The 22,427-nt window shown below is 47.1% G+C and overlaps 1 protein-coding gene across 5 annotated transcripts in view; it reads left to right on the top strand.

The window, feature by feature from the left end:
* Window positions 1-21,313, top strand: part of TMEM108 (transmembrane protein 108) — a 295,248-nt gene extending 273,935 nt beyond the window's left edge. For all 5 annotated transcript variants that reach the window (XM_053265035.1, XM_053265033.1, XM_053265034.1 and 2 more), the window contains 2 exons: window positions 16,328-16,482; window positions 20,967-21,313. In XM_053265035.1, the coding sequence (XP_053121010.1) occupies window positions 16,328-16,482; window positions 20,967-21,089 (278 nt within the window). In that variant the 3' untranslated portion in view covers window positions 21,090-21,313. The remainder of the gene's footprint in view (window positions 1-16,327; window positions 16,483-20,966) is intronic.
* The last annotated feature ends 1,114 nt before the right edge of the window (window positions 21,314-22,427 follow it).

Here is a 22,427-nt window from a genome sequence, read left to right as displayed (position 1 = left end):
TTTCCTTATATTGCATTTACTGTATAGTATTACTGTTTTATAACTTGTGCTGGTCAACGACCGTAATAAAGATTATTATTATTAAAATCAATTTGTAATGGATACAATAAAGTACTTGAGATCAATTTTTAATGGTTACAGTATTTAAAATCAAATTTCAATGGATATTTAAAAATCAATTTTAAAGAGTACAGTATTTAAAAATGAATTTTAATGGATAATTAAATTTAAATGAAATTTAAATTAACTACAGTTATACAGTGCAGTACTATAATTTATTACCCAAGATTAAAATGACATTTTTGATTTGAATTTTTAAATTAAAAAAATAAATTTTCATCCAAATTAAATTTATTAGAGTGATAATTAGCGCCTTGCCAGGGCTGCGCAATGTTGCAAGGGGCTCCTCCAGGAAGCTCCACAGGAATGGCTCAAGAAAAGCTCCCAAGGGCTCCCACAGGCTTGCAAAGGCCTCACAGAAATATCTCCAAAAAGGCTCCAAAAGCTCTAGAGCAGAGCTGCTAAACTTTGGCCCTCCTGCAGATGCCGGCCTACAATTCCCATAATCCCTGGCTATTGGCCACTGTGGCTGGAGATTATGGGAGTTGTAGTAGGGTGGCTGAGCAGGCCTGCTCTAGAGCAATGGCTCCTAAGGACTCTCAGTGGCTTCCTAAGGACACCAAAGGCTACCCAAGGCTGTCAAATGCTCTTTAAAATGTCTTTTTGAAGCACAAAACACTCTAAACACACAGACCAAAGCACTCCTCTGTCCTCCTCCAAGCTCCTCTCACAACCCATGTGCACATGCAGGAAGAGCACGACCATATAAAGACGAAACCACGTGATGAAAACCATGGATATGTGAAATTGCTGTACTGCAGATAACGAGGTTGGGTCCATATTGCCCAACCACAGATACATGAAACCGTGGGTGCCAGGATTGCGGATAATGAGGGCCACCTGTATATGTACTCCAGGAGCCATCCTGTGGACATAAAAAGCTGCATCAGAATCAGTTCAATCTGTTGTTCAATTAACATATCTTGAGGAGTTACATCCTTTATATTCAGATCATTCAATGATCATCCATCAAGCCTGAATACGGAAGAACTTAATTACAAGTTCTAAAGAAGAACCCTGAGTTTGTCAACAACTTTCAACATCTAGAATTCACATCCCAAACAGAAGTACTGCCTTACCCAAAATTCTTTTTCCACATTGGAGTTCCTGCGTGCATAACACAACAAATTGCTAAACTGGGGAAATTGTCTTTCTTTCTTTCTTTTTTTCTCATTCTGTGGAACTAGCACAGCAGCTACATCTCAACCCTTTTTTGTTATACAAATGCTAGTGATAGAAGACTATGAACAGGTGGTGAGCTGGGTAAAATCTACCATTTTTACTTCACTCTCTGGTCAACAAGCAGCTGTGCCAGATCATAAAAGCTATCTTGATGCAATGCCAAAAACTGAATGGTCAAGAAGAATGAACTCCCTGGGCTGAATCTCTCCAAATTGGGCTTGAGTCACAGATATAAATAATCCTGCTCAGACTGCCCCTGCGGTGTGAACAATTAAAAGAGCTGAAGCTTTGCTTAAGCTGGGAAGTGAATTAAGAAGTCAGGCATTTATTGTTTGAAGCACAGACTGAAGACAACCTTTGGTCGCTTTTGCATGTAACGCAACACCGGAGTTTAAGGGGCCAGAGGTTGTCATACCATTACATCTGAATGCATGCAACTCTGGTTCCACAATGTGAGGTTCAATGCAGCCTGTATTGCATCTGATTTTGGAACCACAGGTTGGATTCCCTTCAACCATAGTTGAGGGAGGAAGCTTCTCCCTATTTCCAGCCGTGATTGGTTCTGCGGGCTGTCCTTCATGCAAGGAGGAAGCCCACACAGCCAGTTCCCCCTGCTCTCTGCAGTCTTGCTGACTGCAGATAGAGTGCAATCCGTTGTGTCCAAATTTGGAAAGGAGAGCGGGGGTGGGGAGCAGAACCACCGGCCCACTGGACCCACGGTTCCACATTACATGCAAATTCAGCCTTTTAAAAAGAGTGCTGAAGGTGGTTTGCTAGAGCCATTATTGCCCATGGCATGCAAAATTTCTCATTAGTGTCCCTGGCCAGGGGTCAAAGAACCATGAAGCAGGTTCAGTGAGCTCAAGATAGTAGAGCTGCCAAATGAATGGGGGGGCGGGGAGGGACCAGCTGAGTTTTGTAGGCTTTTTAGGCCAGTTGCCAGAAAAGCAAGGGGAAAGGTTTGCTCAGGGTTGGAGCCATAGCTCAGTGGTAGAGCACATGTTTTGCATGCAGAAGGTCCGAGATGCAATTTCTGACATCTCCAGGGAGGGCTGAGAATGACTCCTGTCTGAAACGCTGGAAAGCTACTGCTGGTAAATGTAGTCTATAATGTAGTCTATAATGACCTAGGTCAAGGGTGCACAATTTTGGCCCTCTTGCAGATATTGAACTATAATTCCCATAATGCCTGACTATTGGCCACTGTAGCTGGGGATGATGGGAGTTGTAGTCCAAAACCAGCAAGAGAGCCAAAGTTGTGCAGCCCTAGGTTGGCCAATGGTCTGATTCAGTATAAGGCAGCTTCATATATTCATGGTGTTACACATGGTCCCCACTTTGCTCAAACAGCGAGAAGTCCCAGGGCAATACTACTGGGTTTTGACTTCTACTGGTGGAGATATCACTGGAGGTTTGTGGAGCCTTTATAAGGTTTGGTTTATTTACAAAGATATACATTAAGGTTGTTCACAAGACCATCATACTGGGGTCGGGGAGTGCTGGGGGGAAGGCAGGATCCTACCTACCTTCCCCCCACATGACTACTGGTTGCCTGTGGGTGCTGCTGCTCACGCACCCACACAATAGGTGCTGCAGTGAGCAGCGCACCAATCCTTAGGCCAGTGGGAGTAGGGGGAGGACCCCCAGCCTCTGAATATCCAAGCAGCATGAGTGAGGGAGGAGGCACTCTCTAACCTAACTTTTAGCCCGGGTAAAAAAACTGGGCTACCCAGCCAGCGAGTACCAGGATCAATCCCATTCCCAGTGGTTCTCAACAGATTCTCAGTGGTTCTCAACAACAGATTGTCAGCAACAGATTACATCAAATTCCCTAGGCAGACCTCACCCCTGCCTCCCAGCACCACAAGATGCTTTTCCTCACCTTTCAGTTCTGTCTCTCTTGGTGTCTCCATTTAAGCTCTGTATCTGCCAGTTAGAAAACTGCTGATGCCATTTCTTTACGCTGACCACACACACACATCCTTGGCTAAAGGGTGGGGAGAAAGCGTTACCTTTTTTTAGCCTCCCCACATTTCAGAATGTTCCAGAGCCATCTCACAACCATTAACTCACATTAAGAAGCATGGACCAGTCTTCCTTGCAGCCCTAAAGGAATACTAACATACTTTTGTCAGACCCCAGGCATACAGACCAGGCACCTCTGAGCAAAACCACAGCGAAGGGCCACGTGCATTATTCAGATAGGGTTGTCTACTCATGCCAAAACCATTCCTGGAGTGTTCTTTCCCCCAGTATTGTTCACAACATCAAACCATTAAGATGTCTAAGATTGCTTTCAAAATGTTGCCCAGAAATTGATGTCAGTTCCATGAGTACCCAGGCCAGTCCTACCCAAACTCCTAGCACCATGTTAAGGATGCTTCCAGGTGAATAGAGTGTTTTGTGCACCTGGCCCCACTCAAAACCTCCAAAGGCCCTGGGCCTGGGCCTACCAAAACCACTGGGTTCCATCATGAACTCACCAGAAGCCAAAGGGTCCCACTTCTGGGCCTATCACTGGATGTTCTCTGTTCTCGCCCACAGACACATGCACTCAATACTCACATGTCTGATTTCAAGAACTGGTAACAATGCCAATGGGCTTTAGACATGTTGTTCTTGAACAGCAGCCCCCACTCCACAAAGAGCAACTTGCCTCTGAAATGAAGGGGGGATTTCAACAGCAGTTTGTGATATGCCAAAGGGAGGTCAAGCTGTTCAAGCAGGAGTGTGAGGACAATAGATTATTGTCCCTCGGCCACCAGGTTCAGAGGGGGGCACCAAGGCAACCCCTTGCCCTCTGCCAGGGAGGCCCCCTCCCACACCCAGCTGGTGAACAAACTGCTCACTGGCTGAGAGCGCAAGGCACACTCCTCTCCTCCCCAACCAGTGTTTCATTGAAACACTGGCTGGGCTGGGGGGGGGGCAGCCCATCCAGCTAGCATTTCAAAGACTACGGAGGATGGGAGAGAGTATGAACAGATCCTCTCCTGGGCAGTGGCCACGCCCCCTGCATCTGGCATCTGACACAGAGAGTGTGGCCAGTACCAGGGGCAAGGCCAGTCAGTTCCCGCAGAGTTTCCCCAGTCAGCGATTCCATGAACTGCTGACTGGGGAAACTCTTCAGGGGCTGACTTAGCCACACCCCCTGCATCTGATGTCACATGCAGGGGTGTGGCTTGGGAGGCACACTGATCAAACAGCAGAAGGGGCAGGAAGCTACCAGCAGGATTTCATCCTCCACCCGCAAGTGAGCTCCCTACATCCCTGTGTTCAAGCAAAAAAGGGAGGGGCATTATACCATTGGGCTAGCACAAGCCCCTTATGTGAGTGTAACCAGCTTTTGGGGGATGCTCCCCCACCTCCCATCCGTTTTCCCATGCTTTGAAACCTGTACGATTTACCTGACCAGAGATGGCAGAGGGATATAAGGAATGAATGTGTACATTGTGGACAGCAATACTTTCTAAGAGCAGTTCAACTCTCTTAAATGCTATTTTTGGTCTTCAGTCAGAGAATAATCATAGTATCGTCATCACTGACTCGAGATGCACTGCACGCTGTTCTACTATCATCTGTGGAGCGGAAAGGCATGCATTACAGATCAGGTTTGATATACAAACACCAGCCAGATCGACAGACCAGTTGCAGCTCCCTTGTTTCACTCGATTACCAGGGAACACTTTGCTTTTATTAAAACAAAAACAAAAAAACCTCACAGAAATATGCAGCTTCATATTCAGCAAAACTGAACAGCTCTGGCAGACATATTGAGTAGCCAGGAGATTGCTGCCATCTACAGGACACAAGGCAAATATAGAAACGTGGACAACACTGGTATTTCCAATGGTTCAATGGCAACTGCAGATCTATCTTTGACCCTAAGTCAGGTTTTTAAAATCAAAATTTTAAAGGCACTTAACTTTCCTTTGAAAAGTGCTAACTGGTGTTCAGCTGTCAATCACAAAAAATGCATTAATGTTGCCAAGATCAGTGTTCTCATAATGTCATAATTCCAGTTGGTTTTATATTCTTCATGCAGCCTTGAATCATTGGTGTAGGAGATGCACTCCCGTCTGCAAACTGAAAGAGCAATATATGTTGCAAAATCACTTCCAGAGACTTCTCCCATGTCTTGGATTCTAAGTCCTTGAAGCCAAACATCAAAACCATTTCTGAAATTAAAGGGAGACGTGGTGACAAAGTGAAGGATGGAAGGGCATGACTCAGACTTACAGCTGTGGATTCATTCAGCCATTTCTGCTGATGTCACAAAATGTGAGCAGAGGTTAGCTTGCGGTGTGGAAAAATCAGCAGAACATAAAAGGGTTCATGACATGTTCCCTTGGATCCCATTCTAGCTCATATTACATGACTTTCTGCTTTTATGATTAACTCAGGATGAGTAACCCGATCATGCCCAGGTTTCACTCTTTCCATCACCACCCCCTCCATTGAAGTCCTTCCATGAGAAGAGTCTGGGTCTCTCTCTCTCTTCTTCTTCTTCTTTACATTCCTAGCACCAATTTTGCGACTGAAGCACTGGTTCTGGACCCTAGTGGGAGTTGAAGAGCATGCAGGAGTATAACTTTCTTTGCATGGACTGCCTCAGCCTTTCCCCCAGTCTCACTCAAGCTCATGGGCTGCAGCCTAGGGGTGTGCATCTGCCATGCTCTCCCCACACACACACACACCGTCAACCCCGTGCTAGCTATGTTTGAACTTGCTTAGCTTCTCCCGGTCACCACTGCTTGCTAAAAGCAGGCACACACGTGTGCTCAACTCACAGGACAGCACCGCTTCTTTCTGCCCTCAAAGAAAACGTACAGATTAGGTGTGCTTGGATACTGAAAGGAAGGTCAAGCAGGCTCAGATAGCAGCTTATCACAGCAGGGCCTGGCAGCAGCTGTTTACACTTATCTCCTCCTGCACACCACATCAGTGCTTCCCTATGGAAGCAGCTGACGCAGGTCTCTCTTCCATACCAGCCAGCATGATCCATATCAGTGAAGGGGCTAAGTGAAAACAGCTGCAGCTTCGCTCCTGCTGCATCATCCTGCAGACCAGTTAGATTTCACCAATAGCCCCAAGAAGAATGATCTAGGAAGATCCCGAACATTCAGTAAATTAGGCTTTTCAGGTGTGAGTCAATTCCAGAGAGGATTCCCCTTTACAAGCAAAGGGGAATTCTGCCTTTAAAAGGCTTCTAAGGGTGGCCAGGAGCGACACCTGGTTTTGCACTCTGTATATGCTCAGAGGGGAAGAGGCAAAGTCACATCATACATAAACTGAATTGGTTCTTGGAGATGGTGACCATGTAGGATCTGGGCGCGCAAACAGAGATAGAGAGAGAGGCACTCAGAAAGTTCAATGGGCTTTATTATAGACAGTTGCTCATCAGGATAAAATGCAAACAGGTCATCCAAAGTAAACAGGTTTCCAATTCAAGGTGTAGTGCAATGTTCCTAGCTATCTCATGTGTGTGCAATCAATAATTACAGCTGTCTAACAAATCCTAATAGAACATTGAGAGAGAAACAGAGAAAGAAGAAAGAAGGGGGGGCTTAGGAAAGGGGATGGCAGTGATTAGTATTAGGGAGGAGGGAGCAGGCTGAGCTGTTGAATAGGCATCTCATCAGTCATGGGGAAGGCTTAAGTTTAATTATTTGTTCATTGCTAGGCTTGGGAATGATGCAGGCTTTGAGCAGTCAAACAGGCTGGTGGTAGAGCAAGGCAGAGAGAGAATACCATGGCTGGGTAGTCTTGACGTCTCACTACGCAGCAGAAGTCACAGACAGTCCCTTCTCCATGTCCAATTCCTGCTTTAGCCCTGCAGCTTGAGCAGCTAACTCTGGGGATCGCTCTTGAGCACAGAGCTGCTGGCTAGGCAAAACTGGATCCTATAGATCTGCACTCAGTGTTCTTTCAAGATAGCAATTTCCGTCATGGATCTCAAAAGTGTCAGTCACTCTTATCATAAAGCTTCCCTCTCATGACAAAACTGTTTCTTTGTTAGACTTCAGTTCAGAGTAGCATCCTCTGCATATTGTTTTTTGTTGTCAGGAAGCAATTTTCTTTGTTCTCCAACATCTCCATTTCTTAAGTTGTTGGTCTGTCTTTGCCTAAGAGGCAGGCTCCTAGCGCCTCTTGCTCCAAAGAGTGTTTAAAAGTCAAAAGGGGTTGTTTTAGAAGGAAGAGGCTAAGCTATATGTGTGAGACAGCAATTAAATTACTTCTTGAGTACATCTACCTAGTGTGTAATTATAAAAAATGTTCAAAGTAACAGCAAAAGGGTACATGCTTGAGGCTAGTTAATCAATGCATTTGACTAAGGCAAAACAATATAGATGACATCAACATGGTAAGCATTCTGTCAGAGGAAGTAAAGGATTAGCTTCCAGCTTGTCTCCTAGGAGTTAATCATTTCACTCCATTGAACTCCTGTTGCAAGGAGTTCAGTGATTCTTTGCAACAGGGAATCTCTCAATGGAGGCTCAGCCTGGCCCACTGGGCTATGAGTTCTGCTCCAGTCTGAGTGGCCTGGGTGGGGGGGAGTGTGTGTGGGGGGGAGAGGGCACCTCTCACTTACTGACCATCCAGCAGTGGAGGCGCAGTTCCAGCCTCTGCCTCCACAGAGGCATGAAGGCCATTTCTGTGACCACACAAATTTGCATGGTTATGCAAATGGCCTCCTTTTGCGCATGACATCACATGCACATCGGCATGGCCCAGTCTCCGGAGGGCACACCTAAGCCCTCTAGGACTCGTTCCCAGCCAGCATTTGCATGTGATGTAGTGCATAAAGGGCATGCCAGGGACGGGGCAGAACCTGGGATAGGTTCCCTGGCTCCACCACTGGCTCTGAGTATCCCTTACAAGAAGAGGTGAACCTAGGTAATTTTGGAGTCTGGACCTAAAGACCTTTGGAGGCCACCCCCTCCTTTGCAAATTAAGCATCATCATGCTCCGTCGGACAGCCACACCACCTGGGACAGACTAAAGAGGATTTGGGGGCCCCCAAGGGGTGTGGAGGCCCTGGACTTTGGCCCCAAAGTCCAGGGGTAAGTGTACCTCTGCTTTAAAGCCTTGTAAGACCCATTAGGTGTTAATATACCCCTGGTTAGGAACCACTGCTTTAGGGCACAAACCAGAATTAGTTCAGCACATTTAAGTACCTTTGATTTAAATGAGAGAGCTGGACACTTATGTCATTGATTATCAGTGGAACCTTGACTGGATCATGACACATCATATTACAATGTGTCTAAAAGCAGGGTAAGGACAATTTATTTGTATCTATTCACAGTGGGGAAGTAATTTGCCTAGGGAGCAAGAGGTTGCTGGTTTGAATCCCCACTGGTATGTTTCCCAGAAACACCTATATTGAGCAGCAGCGATTTGAAAGGCATTATCTCATACTGCGCGGGAGTTGGCAATGGGAAACCCCTCCTGTATTCTACCAAAGACAACCACAGGGCTCAGTGGTCACCAGGAGTCAACACCGACCCGACGGCACAACTTTACTTTATTTACTTAAAACATTTATATCCTACCCTTTAAGACAAGTCCACCCAAGGTGGCTAAGAAATCAGTCAAATAATAAAACAAATACAATTGCCATAGAAAATGATAAATGCACCATATCCCAAATTACCACCTAAAATCAACGCTTAAAAGCTTTCTAGAATAACAGGGTTTTTTCAGAATAGCCTAAACAAATGCCCTTTTCAGAGGTTACCAGCACAAACAGTGCTCACTCTTACAGCAGGCAAAATGGGGAGCAGTTCCAGCCATCCTGCTGCCACTCACCTCCTCCCACAGGGCGCACATGCTTACGATGCTGTTTGTCTGAAGAGGGAGGTGCCGTGTGTCCACCAAAGATTCTGTGAGCTGCAACCTCGATCACTCAAGGTTGCAGCTCACAGAATAGCTGGAAACACACTTACGGCACCTCTCCTTTCAGACAAAAGGCACCGTAAGCACATGTGCCCTGTGGGAGGAGGCGAGTGGCAGCGGCCAATAGGCGGATGCATCAGGTTTCTAGTGCACCTGTATGTAAATAGTTGTAAATAGGCGCTGTGCAGGGCATCACATTTAGCAGGAAGCTTTTCACACAGGACTTTTGAAGCCCTTTAACTCGCATCTCCTCCAGAACGGAGGGGGTGCATTCACATATTGGCTAGATTTACCCCGAAGTCTGCGAGTTATCAGGGAGCAGTTCACATGCACAATTTGGGTTTTTTACTGTGCTTTATTTATTTATTTATTTATTGCATTTATATCCCACTCTTCCTCCGAGGAGCTCTGAGTGGTATACATGCTTATTTTTATCCTCACAACCACCCTGTGAGGTAGGTTAGGCTGAGAGATACATGACTGGCCCAGAGTCACCCTCTGAGTTTCATGGTTGAATAGGGATTTGAACTCTGGTCTTCCTGGTCCTCGTCCAACACTCTAACCACTATGCTATGCTGGCTGATTTATAATCGATTTAGATCTGAGGTTAAAAAAAATCCACTATTTGTGTCGGTTTTGGGGGACAACTTAGAGTTTGCACTAAAGCCTCCCCGTAAACTCACAGTAAAACCTGCTGTGCGTAAAAGCTCCAGGTGGAGTCCAGTCTTCAGCAGTGTGTAATAGGGCGTGGGGGACTTGGACAGTAATCTTTTGTTTTGAGTACTGATCTTTGGCAATTCTATCCCTATTTTCACCTGTGAAATGCTGGCTCATCTGCTTTGGTAATCTGGAATAATGGGTTTGGCATGCACTTTATGATCTCCTTTTTATTTGTGGCAGGTGTATGGTCAGAATGGGACACCTCCCCTCCCAGGCTGCTTACCCATGCCTGCTAGACATTCACAGGCATATTCCTGTTTTCACCACTGCAATGTGGGAGGGTATGCAAGGTGGAGGGTTGCCACTTTAAGGACAGGGGAGGGTGCACTTGCCCCTCCCCCTGCTTTCCCCCCACCAGTGCTCGTTTTCCATAAAAGCCTTCGGGGCGGCAGTGTACCTCCCTGCCGCCCCTTCCCCCTCTTCGGACGGTGGCCGGAAGTACCAGGTGCGCAGGCATGTGCACCCGGTACTTCCGGCCACAGAGGAGGAAGGGGCGGCAGGGAGGTACACTGCCACCCCAAAGGCTTTTATGGAAAATGAGCGGCACCCCTCCACCCCCTCGAGCCACTCCCGCCTGGTTCCGTGCAGATCCCTAGAAGGCATAGCTGCTTCTTACGTTCTGCTTCATGCAGTGGCCAACCAGGGGCATCTGGGAAGCCTGCAAGTGGGAAGACGGCCAACTCCTATTGGTGTTCCTTCTGATTCTGATGGAAATGTACAGCTAGTAGCCACTGATAGCACTGTCTTCCATAAATTTGTCTAATCCCATTTTAAAACCATCTAGATGCTGGCCACCACCACATCTGGTAACAGTGAATTCCATAGTTTAACTACAACTTGAGGCTATTTCTACGATCCCTGGGAAGTGGACTAAGGGAGCTTAGCCCACTTTCCAGGGATTGTGGGAACCACCGGGCTAGCAGGCAAGCCTGGTGCTCCCAAGGCGGCTATGTTGTGAACCAGGCCTGATTTGTATACTAAATATGCTCATTAGCTAGCATACGAAATTAGGCCTGTTTCATCAGTGTCACCAAGTGACCAGTTCTTTTATATAGTGACCATGTAGGATCTGGGTGCAAGGAAGAAAGGAGATCAAACCAATCATAAATGATTCAATGGGCTTTACTGAGTATAAAAGAATAACATCAATCTAGCTGAGCAGAAAGCAGAGCAAGCTATCAGTATTACTAACAGTATTTCAACCCTAGCCAGCACCAATATTCACCCAGTGTTCCTAACTAACATATATGTGTGTATTAAATCTTTCTAGAGCCTAATAGAATTCAGATATAGACCAAAAAGAGGGGGAGGTAAGGAAGGCTGAAGGCTGGCATGGTTTGGGGAGATCAGGAATTAGTAGAGGGAAAGGGGGGAGGAGAAGGAGGGTAAAGGATGGAGGGATCCAAGGCTTGTGGGGTGGCATATTACCCAGATCAGAGGATTGAGAACGGTGGATCTTTCAGCTGAAGGAGCGAGGCTGTGGCTGGGGACAGGAGCTTTTGAGAGCGGTGATCAAGCAAGCAGTTTGCTCAGAGCACGGCTGAGAGTCAGAGCACCATGGCTGGGGCAGCCTTGACTTCTCACTGCGCAGCAGAAGTCACAGAGAGTTCCTGTCCATGGACAGAGTTCCTGCTTGTTGCCCGGCGGCTTAGCAGCAAACTCTGGGATGGCTCTTGAGCAAGTATGCTTGTTAGGCAAGATTGCTAGGGAGTATCATGGCTGGGGAGTCTTGACTTCTTACTGTGCAGCAGAAGTCACAAACAGACAGTCTCTTCTCCCATGGAAAGAGTTCCTGCCTCTAGCCCCGCAGCTTGGGCAGCAAACCCTTGGATTGCTCATGAGCAGATCATGGCTGGGGAGTCTTGACTTTTCACTTCGCAGCAGAAGTCACAAACAGACAGTCCCTTCTCCCATGGAAAGAGTTCCTGCCTCTAGCCCCGTGGCTTGGGCAGAAAACCCTTGGATTGCTCATGAGCAGATCTTGCTTGTAGGTACAAGATTGCTAGGGAGTATCATGGCTGGGGAGTCTTGACTTTTCACTTCGCAGCAGAAGTCACAAACAGACAGTCCCTTCTCCCATGGAAAGAGTTCCCGCCTCTAGCCCCGCGGCTTGGGCAGCAAACCCTTGGATTGCTCATGAGCAGATCTTGCTTGTAGGCACAAGATTGCTCGATCTCTGTCCAGTAAGCCTCATTCTTTATAGTAGTATCTTCCTTTGATCTCTCATAGAGTCTATTCAAAATATCCTCATCCTTCCTGTGTCCCAAAAGGTGACAACTTGCTGTTACCTTCTGGATATCGTCTTTTAATTATTCAGCCAGTCCAGAGAGATCTGAATCCCATCTTCTGTAAGCTGTAAGCTTAGAAGGGGAGGGGGGACATTGCCCAAAGCAAATCTGCATCTCTGAGTTGCAAATGGGCCCCTTCTCTTGTCCCAGATTTGCTAGCCTGATCCCATGAGGTGTTAAGATGTTAGTAAAGTAAGAATTAAAGTCTATAGGTGTTTTCTTTGTGTGCATTTACCTATGTTGAATTTCTATAGAGAGCAACTGAGTATAGCAGAGCAGTCATTGACAAGGATTAACATGGACTTCTTGCAACTGGAAAGGGGAGATCAGCCTCTGGCCTCTTTCACAGACATTATCTGATAGTGAATTAGATTTTAACATTTGGATTGTTCTGGCCTGGCTTTTGTGCTTCTTTGAGTACCCATTTCACAATACAATGCTGGATCGCTTCTTGCTTCATAGAACAGTTCATGAGGTCTGGGTGTCAGTTCACCCTGAGTTCAGGCATTTAATTGAACTCTTATAAAATGGAATCAGACACAGGCCTGGGTTCCATATAATTCTGGGTTGGTGGCTCTGGGTCTAATGTTGGGGGGGGGGGGTGTCCCCAACAGCTAGCCCGCCTAATTCCTCTTCCCCTTAAATGAGGTTAACGGAGTGAGCTCTCCATTAGCCTCATTCGTTTGCTTGTGTATCGCCGCAGCGCACGGCAACACACAAGTAGACCCCCCACCAGGAGGTTGTAAGCAGCCTCCCTCCTCAGGGGTCTCTCCAGGATGCCCTGCGCACTCACGCGGGGCATCCTGGAACTTCCAGGGGCCACACGGCCCCCAATCCCCAGAGCCCCCGCCGGCTCCATGACAGAGCCAGCAGTCATGTGGGCGGCCGATCCAGCCACCCAGGGCTGCCTTTTGATTGTCTGCGGGGAGAGCGAGCTAATCCCACCCTCCCCATAGACCCGTAAGAAGCTCTTCTCACGGATCGTGAGAAGAACTTCCTTGTGTTTAAAAGTATTTATCATGTGGCATGATCACTTCTTTTCTAAATGTCCCTGGTTAATGGGGGGAGTCCCTTTTTCTTTTGTTGATGCTGAATGATCATGTGATCTCTCATATGAACATGTTCTTATGAGTTCACAGGTAAAGCTCAAATAAAATGTAGGAATTTACATGTGTGGGAGGATTCCTGCTTATATTTACAAAGACAAACATGTACATAGTGTAACTGAGGTTCCAAAATAAAGAGTGTTGTTTTTAGATGGGGTCACTTGGACATATGACTGAATAGATGAGATACACAAGCTATTCATTCGCACACCGAAAACCAGGCTAAGGAAGCCCATCCCAGTTTTCAGTGCATGTGTGTACCACCGGGATTGGGCCCGATCCCAGTGGTATCTTGGTGGCAAACCTGCCTAGGCATACAAAAAAACACCCCATTATTGTGATCATCTGGCACAGGGATTCTCAACGTGTGGGTCCCCAGATGTAATTGGACTCCAACTTCCATAATTCCCAACCAAAGGCCACTAGGGCTGGGGATTATGGGAGCTGAAGTCCAATAACATCTGGAGATCCACACGTTGAGAAACCCTGGTCTGGCAGACTTAAGAGATCCCGAGCAGCTTCGGGGAGAAGAGGGGCGATCCCCATAATGCACTGTACACTCACCTGGTGCATTTTTATTGGAGCTCCAGGGAGTGAGGCGACACGGGGTAATGTGTCCCGGCACCCTGGCCCTCCGAGCTACCAGCAGCAGCCGGTAGTTGTCTGGGTGGGCAATCCGCCTGCCAAAGAGGCCACTGCTGAGGGTCTGCAGGGAGGTAAACTCTTTAGGGCTTCTTCCCCGCTAACCCTCTTGCAACATCCAGACTAACTCTCCACCAGTGTGACAGGGTTTTCCATTGCATGGAAGGGGATGCGAGTTTTTGTGATCCTCCCTTCCCTCTGTAGCTGCCTGTGCCTCCTGAAACCATGTCTCTGAAGTTTGGTTGGCCTTCAGGGAGACAGTTTGGGGAGGGACAGGTGGCTGCAGAGGGAAGGGGAGATTGCTGGAAATTGCCCCTCCCCTCTTACACAACAAAATCCCTGCTGTGCTGGTGGAGTTTTATTGAATGTCAGCCAGTGATTTTTAACAACTTCATCTTGTGTATAAAATGACCTCGTTAATGCAAATTCCAGTGTTCTTGGATATGAACTCCCAGTTCCATTTTTCAGGTACAGTGTTTGTGGTTGGTTTTAGGATTTTCAGGGCCAGCTGCAAAGATAGGACAGACTTCCTGCAAAGCAAACGTGAGTTTTGTGGCTTGTTGCCATACAGTTATCACTGGGGCTGGGGGGAAAGGAAGGAGTATCCAAAGTAGCTACCTAAGGCCCCTGTCCTCCTGGTCAGTTTCTTCAGAAAATCATTGAGGCTGTAAAGCCTACCAGGGGCTGCACAAGCATCAGCTGCTTGGTGGGTTGGGGTTTAAAACAATCTTTAAATCTGGATTAGAGTGAAGAAGAGAGCTTGGATAATGTCTCTGGGTGGGGTTTTTATTGCTCTTACTTTGCATTAAGCTGGGTGAGAGCTTAAAGGCACATACAGAAGCCAGAACAATGTGAAGATGTTCGTTATAAAGCATGACAAAAGACAGCATGGGGTTTGAGGCAACCATGGGTTGGCCCAGTGTGAATGCACCTCTTGTACCTCCCTAAGGTGACCTAAGACAAATATATTTGCTGACGAAAATAGGAAAGAAGAGGAGCAGAGAGCAATCTTGCCCAGCTGAAACCCTTTTTGAACCCATCACATTCCAACCTGTCTGAATTTACACAGCTTTATAATTCAAAGAAGTGTGCCTAGCAGTCTGATTATGCCTGGCTTAGATGAAATTGCTCAGATTCTGAAGCTTTTTCAGTGGTAGTAAGAAGATAAGGCACCCCTTGATCCAAATCAAAACAGATATGATTGTGTGAGATCTCCCTCTCGCCCTCTCTCAACCATTTTGTGTTAAGAAGACAGCATGCCATGAAAGCTGATTCTGTTTACTCTGTTGGTAATACTAGTTCATCCCTAGACTTTACAAAGGCTTGTTTTTCACTCTAGATGCTTATGATTTGGGAACATAAAATATTTGATACCAACAACAATACGAGTAGTATTGTGTGAGTCAAAGCTAGGGGAATCAGAACATAGGTATGGAAGTGTAAGTATCAAAATATTCATTTTGAAAAATGAATCCTAGATTCACTATAAGTCTAGAAGGAGCCACAAGTCCGATGTCCCACCCAAGGCAGAATCCTCCACAAATCAGTCCACTGCTATTGTTGTCATGTGCCAGAAATGGTTGGGTGGGTGGGTGGGATGGGCTGGAGCAAACAAGGAGCACCACTTCAGGGCAAGGGTGGCCCAAGCAGTGGTGCTCTTTGGACTGGACTTCCTTGTGGTGGTCCAGTCCCCCAAAGGCCGGCGGGGGCTCCAAATGCTAAGCATGCAAAATGTGGCATCGCTCTGCAAGTCAGTGGCAAGTATCTTATTCAGAATCTCTTCTAGAAATAAAAATAAAAAGAGTTTCCAGCTTTCCCTGAGCATGTTCTGGTGTAAAAAATAGTGCATTGCAGCTTATCTGGGTGGCAGCGGCAGGGGCCAAAAGGCCTTCTTTAGGTCCAGGCTCCAAAAGGACCTAGGTGTACCTCTGGGCCCACGGTATTGTGATACCTGAGGCATGGTGCCAAATGCTGGCTTGCCCTCTCTTCCTGATAGGGGCTAACCCCCTTTCAAATCTGACCATTGCAAGCTTTGAAGCGAGGTGGGACAGGGAGCAGGGGAGGTTGCCAACAGGTTCCTCTTTTCTCCCTTTGCTTCTTGCAAGAAGTGTGAGGAGAGATGCTCTTTGGAAAGCTTGCAAGGAAAGCTTGGTCCTGAAGAGCTGCTCCATTGGTAGTGGGGAGCTCACCTTGTTGGTGCCCCAGTGATCTGCTGTCTGAAGTGACCGCCTCACCTTGCCTCATGAAAGGCCCGCCGCTGCTTCAAGGTGCCTGAGGAGCAGAGAGCTCCTGATCACTAACACTACTAGTCAAATGAGTCACTGATCAATGTCCCCTTGGTGCATAAGCAAGTTCTCCATGTTTGTGTTACAGCTGTCCTACTAACTGTCTGCTGCATGCGGAGGAAGAAGAAGACGTCTAACCCTGAAAGCAACCTGAGCTATTGGAACAATGCTATCACCATGGATTACTTCAACAGGCATGCCGTAGAATTACCAAGAGAGATACAGTCCCTTGAAACATCAGAGGTAACATCAGAAGGTCAATAATAAAACAGTGGTCTGGTTAGCTGCCATTCCACAGCAGTATAGCAATGGGAGAAATCACACCCAGCAGAATTTAATCTCCTATACTGTTATGAAAGGCACAGGAATCTCAGGTTCGATGGCTTGCAAATAGGCCTCCTTGGTTCCCTGAGTCTCTAAAACTCCCTTGCCTGTCCATTTCATTCCTGCAACTAGCATAGACTCCTCCACATGTGAGGAGTTTTATGTGAGCTTATAACCCAGCCCCACTTTCTCCTTGGTGTTTCCTCCACTACATTCACCCATCACCCACTCTCCTTTCCTGCTTCCAGTCCCCTGGCTACTCTGTCCCAATACCTTTAGCCATCCTGATGACTAGCCTCCCCACTTCCCCAGCACTTTTGTCATCCCTTTCTCCTACAAACAGCCTCTTCTCTCCATAAGAGCTGTATTTTCTGTTGGGGTTTGTGGTTATTTAGCAAAGTGCCAAGGAAGCTACCATTCCAGTTACAGAGTGTGGAGTTTAGTTGTTGCAGCTGTTAAGGTACATGTATGGAGATCACTGTAGAGTCTAAATAGATTTATTGAAGTACGTTAGGATAGGAAAGACCTAATCCTATCTATCAGCTACATAATGAATAGGGAGGGAGGGAGATGTCTCCATCTTCTCTCTAGGAGGAAAGGAAGAGGACTGACTCACTAGAAGAAGTACCTGATGGACTCAGGGGGTCACAGAGTAGAGGCAAGCAGGGACAGATATGGAAGCCCTCAATAACTACCAGTGCCTCTAGTGGCCATTAGGATAGTCGGTGCAAAAGGTCGATGCACTGGAACTCCATCTCTAAACATTTTCCATAGCCCTTATCTCTATAGACTTTTTTTTCTGCCTCCTTTCCCCACATAGGTCTCTGTTTTCTCCAACTATGCTTCCCTCTAGTTCTATTTTGTAGTTCACAACCAACTTTTTTAAAAAAAATCATTCTTCAGGGATCCCTGCCCTTTAGTAGGGATGTGCACAGAACCACAGAGGCGCGGTCCGGCACTGGGGGGTATGGAGCTTTAAGGGCAGAGGGGTAGTACTTACCCCTCCCACCGCTTTTCCCCCTCCGGCACTTGACTTTTTGCAAAGTTTCTGGGGCAGCAGTGTTCCTCCCTGCCGCCCCTGCCCCCGTCGTTGCCTGGCAAACAAGGAAGTTGAGTGTACGCATGCGCCCATTGTGGTGCTCACACGCCGCACCACACACGTGCTGCACACGTCACACATTGCATGTACACACATGTGGTGTGTGTGGCACATGTGCACATAGTGGCGATGGGCGCGTGTGCGCTGCAATGGACGCATGCGTACACTCAGCTTCCTTGTTTGCCGGGCAACGACGGGGGCAGGGGCGGCAGGGAGGAACACTGCCGCCCCAGAAACTTTGCAAAAAGTCAAGCGCCGGAGGGGGGAAAGCGGTGGGAAGGGTAAGTACTACCCCCCCCGCCCTTAAAGCTCCATACCCCACCCCCGCCGGACCATCGGACCGGCCCCAATCCAGACCAATTCGGAGGCCTCTATGATGGCCCCAGACCAGTCCGGTGCACATCCCTACCCTTTAGCTTCCATACAGTCCTGTGTGGAACTTTGTGCTAAGCATCCCTTTGCAGAGGCGTATCTAGGGAAAATAGCGCCTAGGGCAAACACTGAAATTGCGCCCCCCTGTCCAAGCATCTGACACCCATCTTTCAGATAACTTTACCATAATATCAGCTGAAAAATACAAGTCAGGCTCATTAATCTTTTAATATTTCAAAAACTATTTAGCAGTGGACGTAGCCAGACCAAAAAATGCTGGAAAACTACAAATTTCAGTACACTGGGGCTCATGAAATACCCAAATACTATGTGGAGGTGTACTTGGAAAACTAAACAGAAGTGCCTGTCTAATTCTCTACTATGCATTGTAGCATCACTATTTCATAAGTTTTAAAATTTGACTTTTCCCAGATACTCTGAAAATAATTAAAGGATATGCAGAGTAAACTGTGTCACTGCTTGGAATATATTCTAGTCTTTCAGAAAGACAGTTAAAATGAGAGAAAGAGAGCAAGAAACTCCCAGTGGGCCTTAATACAAAGGATTTCACACTGATTCAAAGACAAACTCACCATTAATAGCCATATTATTAAGACACTAGTATTTTTAAGCCCGTTTCAATAACGGGCTCTAGTGGGGGGGGGTGCTGCTCTCAGCCTCACCTTGGGCTGCCAGCGGGCCCAGTCCCCCGGACTTGGGGTGGTTTTGTTTCGGCATGGGGGTGGTGGGTTCTATTTAGGGCGGGGGGGGCTTTACTTACCCCTCCCGCGCTTGAAGCCCCCTGCAGCTGCCGCCCCCTTAAGTCTCGGGCCGGACTGACCGGGCGCTCTACAAACGGGTGGGCAGCACGGCAGCAGGATGTACTCCCACCCGCCCCCTTCCCTGCTGTGTCTCTGCTCTGCAAAAGTGTTTTGGAAGGAAGCCTTCTGCGCGCGCACGCGCAGAAGGCTTCCTTCCAAAACGCTTTTGCAGAGCAGAGACATGGCAGGGAAGGGGGCGGGCGTACATCCCGCTGCTGTGCCGCCCGCCCGTTTGTAGAGCGCCCGGTCGGTCCGGGGCGCTGGATCAGGCCCCCCCTTCTTCCTCCTCTCGGCCGCCAGCCAGGGGCCATTTTTCTCGGCGGCCACCGCCAGCAGGGCCATTTTTCTCGGCGGCCACCACCGCCGCCAGTGGGGCCAGTTTTCTCGGCGGCCGCCACCACCGCCAGCAAGGCCAGTCTTCTCGGCGGCCGCCGCTGCCGTGAGCGGGGCCAGGCTTCTCCGGCAGCAGGGCCAGTCCTTCCTGCCACCGCCGCCTTTCCCTGCTTAGAGCCAACATGGCCGCCCGTCTCTGGGCGGCCATATCTTTTTGGCCCGATCTGGGCATGCGCTCCGCTCCGCGCATGCCCAGAATGGGCCAAAAAGACACGGGCAGCACGGCCGCACGCCAAAGGCTTTTATGGTATAGGATCACATTTAACTCACTTATCACAAGAAGCAAATTAAGAGCAAATGAATACAATCCTAGCTCATAAGCGTCAGCTCAGTATTCACAAGCCCTGATTCTCTGTACATAGTGCCAATCTGAATATGTGTACAGTGTCTTATATTATTATTTATTTTATTTTTACCTGTAGCCCCTTTGGGGGGCTTCCTAAAGGCTAGGGTTGTTTTTTTTTGCAAAGGTTCCCCCTGACCCAGCTGGCCTCTAGGGCCTCGCAGGGACCATTTGAGCATGTGCAGTGGCCATTTTTAAAAACAATCTTTTTTAAAAAAAAAATGGCTACTGAAAACAAAATGGCCACCGTGCATGCTCAAATGGCCTCTGCAAGGCCTGGCATGACCTAGGGCCTCACAGAGGTCATTTGAGCATGCACAGTGGCCATTTTGTTTTTGGCAGCCATTTTTAATTTTGTTTTTAATTTTACAAAATGGCGCCCCCCTTCAAGTGGCGCCCGGGGCACGTGCCCTGCAAGCCCCACCCTAGATACACCCCTGTCCCTTTGTACTGCCCACAAAGCTTTTCTTTGCACTGAGCATCCCTATCCTGTCCACACAGTTCTCCTATGCTTCCTGTGTGAGGGTCCTGGCAAAAACTGACCTTTCACTTTCTTCACAGAAGCTGGCCTATTTGTGAATGCTCTGTTGCTGAGAAATACATTTCTCAGCAGCTAGAATGCACACAAAAGTGCTATGACATCACAGCAGGGCAATGGTTCAGCACTTGCCATTTTTGCCATCACCATAGCACTATCATGGGAGAAGATGCACCTTACATATTACATCCTTTTACATATGTATCAAGGTACAATCTTTCTCCTGGGGGCTGCCAGTGCTACTGAACTGCATTCATGGTACTCCAGTTCTGGTTTTGAGGTTAAATGCTTGGTCTTTGCAAATGCCCTCACATTCAGGCCCAGCAGAACTGTGGGATTGTGGTATGACATTTTGCTAAATATTATTTGATTTTTAAAGCATCACTAAGGAAAATACCAGTACACATTTCACAAGGTGAATCTGCAATCCTTTGGTGTTCCAAAAAAAAAAGATGGGGGGGGAGGAGAATAATTTCCCAGTTTTCAGGAAGTCATATTACTAGTAGCTCCAGTTTACTTTGATTTGTCTTCTGAAGCTGTACATCTGGATCACTAAGGCCCGCCTTCTTAGGCACTTCTTGTCCTATGTTAGGCACAGTCCATTCAGCACCACTCGCATATAAGCACTGCTGAAAGGAAGAGACCTTGCAGAGAAACAACACTTAACAGTCTGCATTCAGAACTCAGCTGTGTAGCCACTTTAGAATCCTTTTGTATTGCACAGGTGCACATACGCACACCATTGTACGGAGAATGAATATGTGACAGCATTTCTAAAGCGTCGTCTTTCTTCCTCTCCCCTCACCCCCCCCCCCGTCACCTGCTTCTTTCTTCTAGGACCACCTGTCTGAGCCACGCTCTCCAGCCAATGGCGATTACAGAGACACAGGCATGGTCCTCGTTAACCCCTTCTGTCAAGAAACGCTATTTGCAGGACATGATCAAGTTTCGGAAATATGACTCCTGCCCTTGTACGTGCAGCCCCATCTATATTGTCTCCAAATTATAAATATATATATTATATATATTATAAATATAATCTTTGTGTAACCCTGAATTATGAGAAACATTTTCAGCTTCCCCCTCCCCTAAGAATTATCAGCCTCTTTTTTATAAGTGTGGTTAAAAACTTTACAGAACAAACTTCAGCTTTATAAAATAAATGTTATTTCTAAGCAAAAACCTTTGATGAATTGGTTCCTTGTGTCACCTTTACTAAATGCTCACAATATGTACTTCCTTTGTAAGTAGCCAAGCTAGATTTTTTGTTTAATCTGTTCAGTTCTCCCCTCTTTTTCATAAACCTATTTCACAAGATTAAGCAAGCACAGGAGTCTCTGCTGATATACTAGAACATAGATAGGATATAGTCTAGCATTCTTTTGGGTTGAGCCATGGAACAAAACAGCTATCCCTCTTCCCCTAATACAATGTGCTGTGACTAAACTGCCCGCTGACTGAGCATTCTCTGAGCACTAGGGGATTGGCCGACAAACCGGGAAAGAATCCACTCCCTGCCATATGTGCAAATAGGGAGCCAGACTGGGAATGTCTGGGACATTTCAGTTTGTGAGCATCTGAGAGCAAGGCCTGATGGGAATTTTATGTTAATGTTACTATTGGCTTCCAAATTCTGATTCATGGTACTCCATTTCTGGCTCCTTTATTACTTCAAAAATAGGCTTAACATTTGGTCTGACACGTCTCATGTAGTCCTGATTCCAGAAGGACTTTTAATTAGATCGTGTTTGAACGATTCCATTATTATGAATTTTAGCTAATTTTATTATGTCCACTGAAGGTCAAGCTTGACTCATGGATTCAGAGATGTGGATCCTTCCTGCCAATCCCAGAAACTGCTAAGCCAATTGCCTTCTTTTGAATGGTCTGGATTGTTTGACTTACTTCATAAACTCAACAGGACCCAGAGCTGGTACACAGAAAGTGCGACAGTACTGTTAGATATTTCTAAATGCTACAGTTAAAATGGTAGCACTTCTCAATCTTCATTGGCTGATATTCCGTGCAGTGGCACACCAGCGAAAGGGGGCTTCCAGGACTGCTGCTCAACAAGAAAGCGTGGTGTAGTGGTTAGAGTGCTGGACTAGGACTGGGGAGACCCGAGTTCAAATCCCCATTCAACCATGAAACTAGCTGGGTGACTCTGGGTCAGTCACTTCTCTCTCAGCCTAACCTACTTCACAGGGTTGTTGTGAGCAGAAACTCAAGTATGTAGTACACCGCTCTGGGCTCCTTGGAGGAAGAGCGGGATATAAATGTAAAAGAAAAAGAAAAAAA

Source organism: Hemicordylus capensis, chromosome 6, assembly GCF_027244095.1.
Source record: "Hemicordylus capensis ecotype Gifberg chromosome 6, rHemCap1.1.pri, whole genome shotgun sequence".
Taxonomy (NCBI): Eukaryota; Metazoa; Chordata; class Lepidosauria; order Squamata; family Cordylidae; genus Hemicordylus; species Hemicordylus capensis.
Note: the sequence above shows the minus strand (reverse complement) of the source record. Positions and strands in the feature narration are given on the sequence as shown.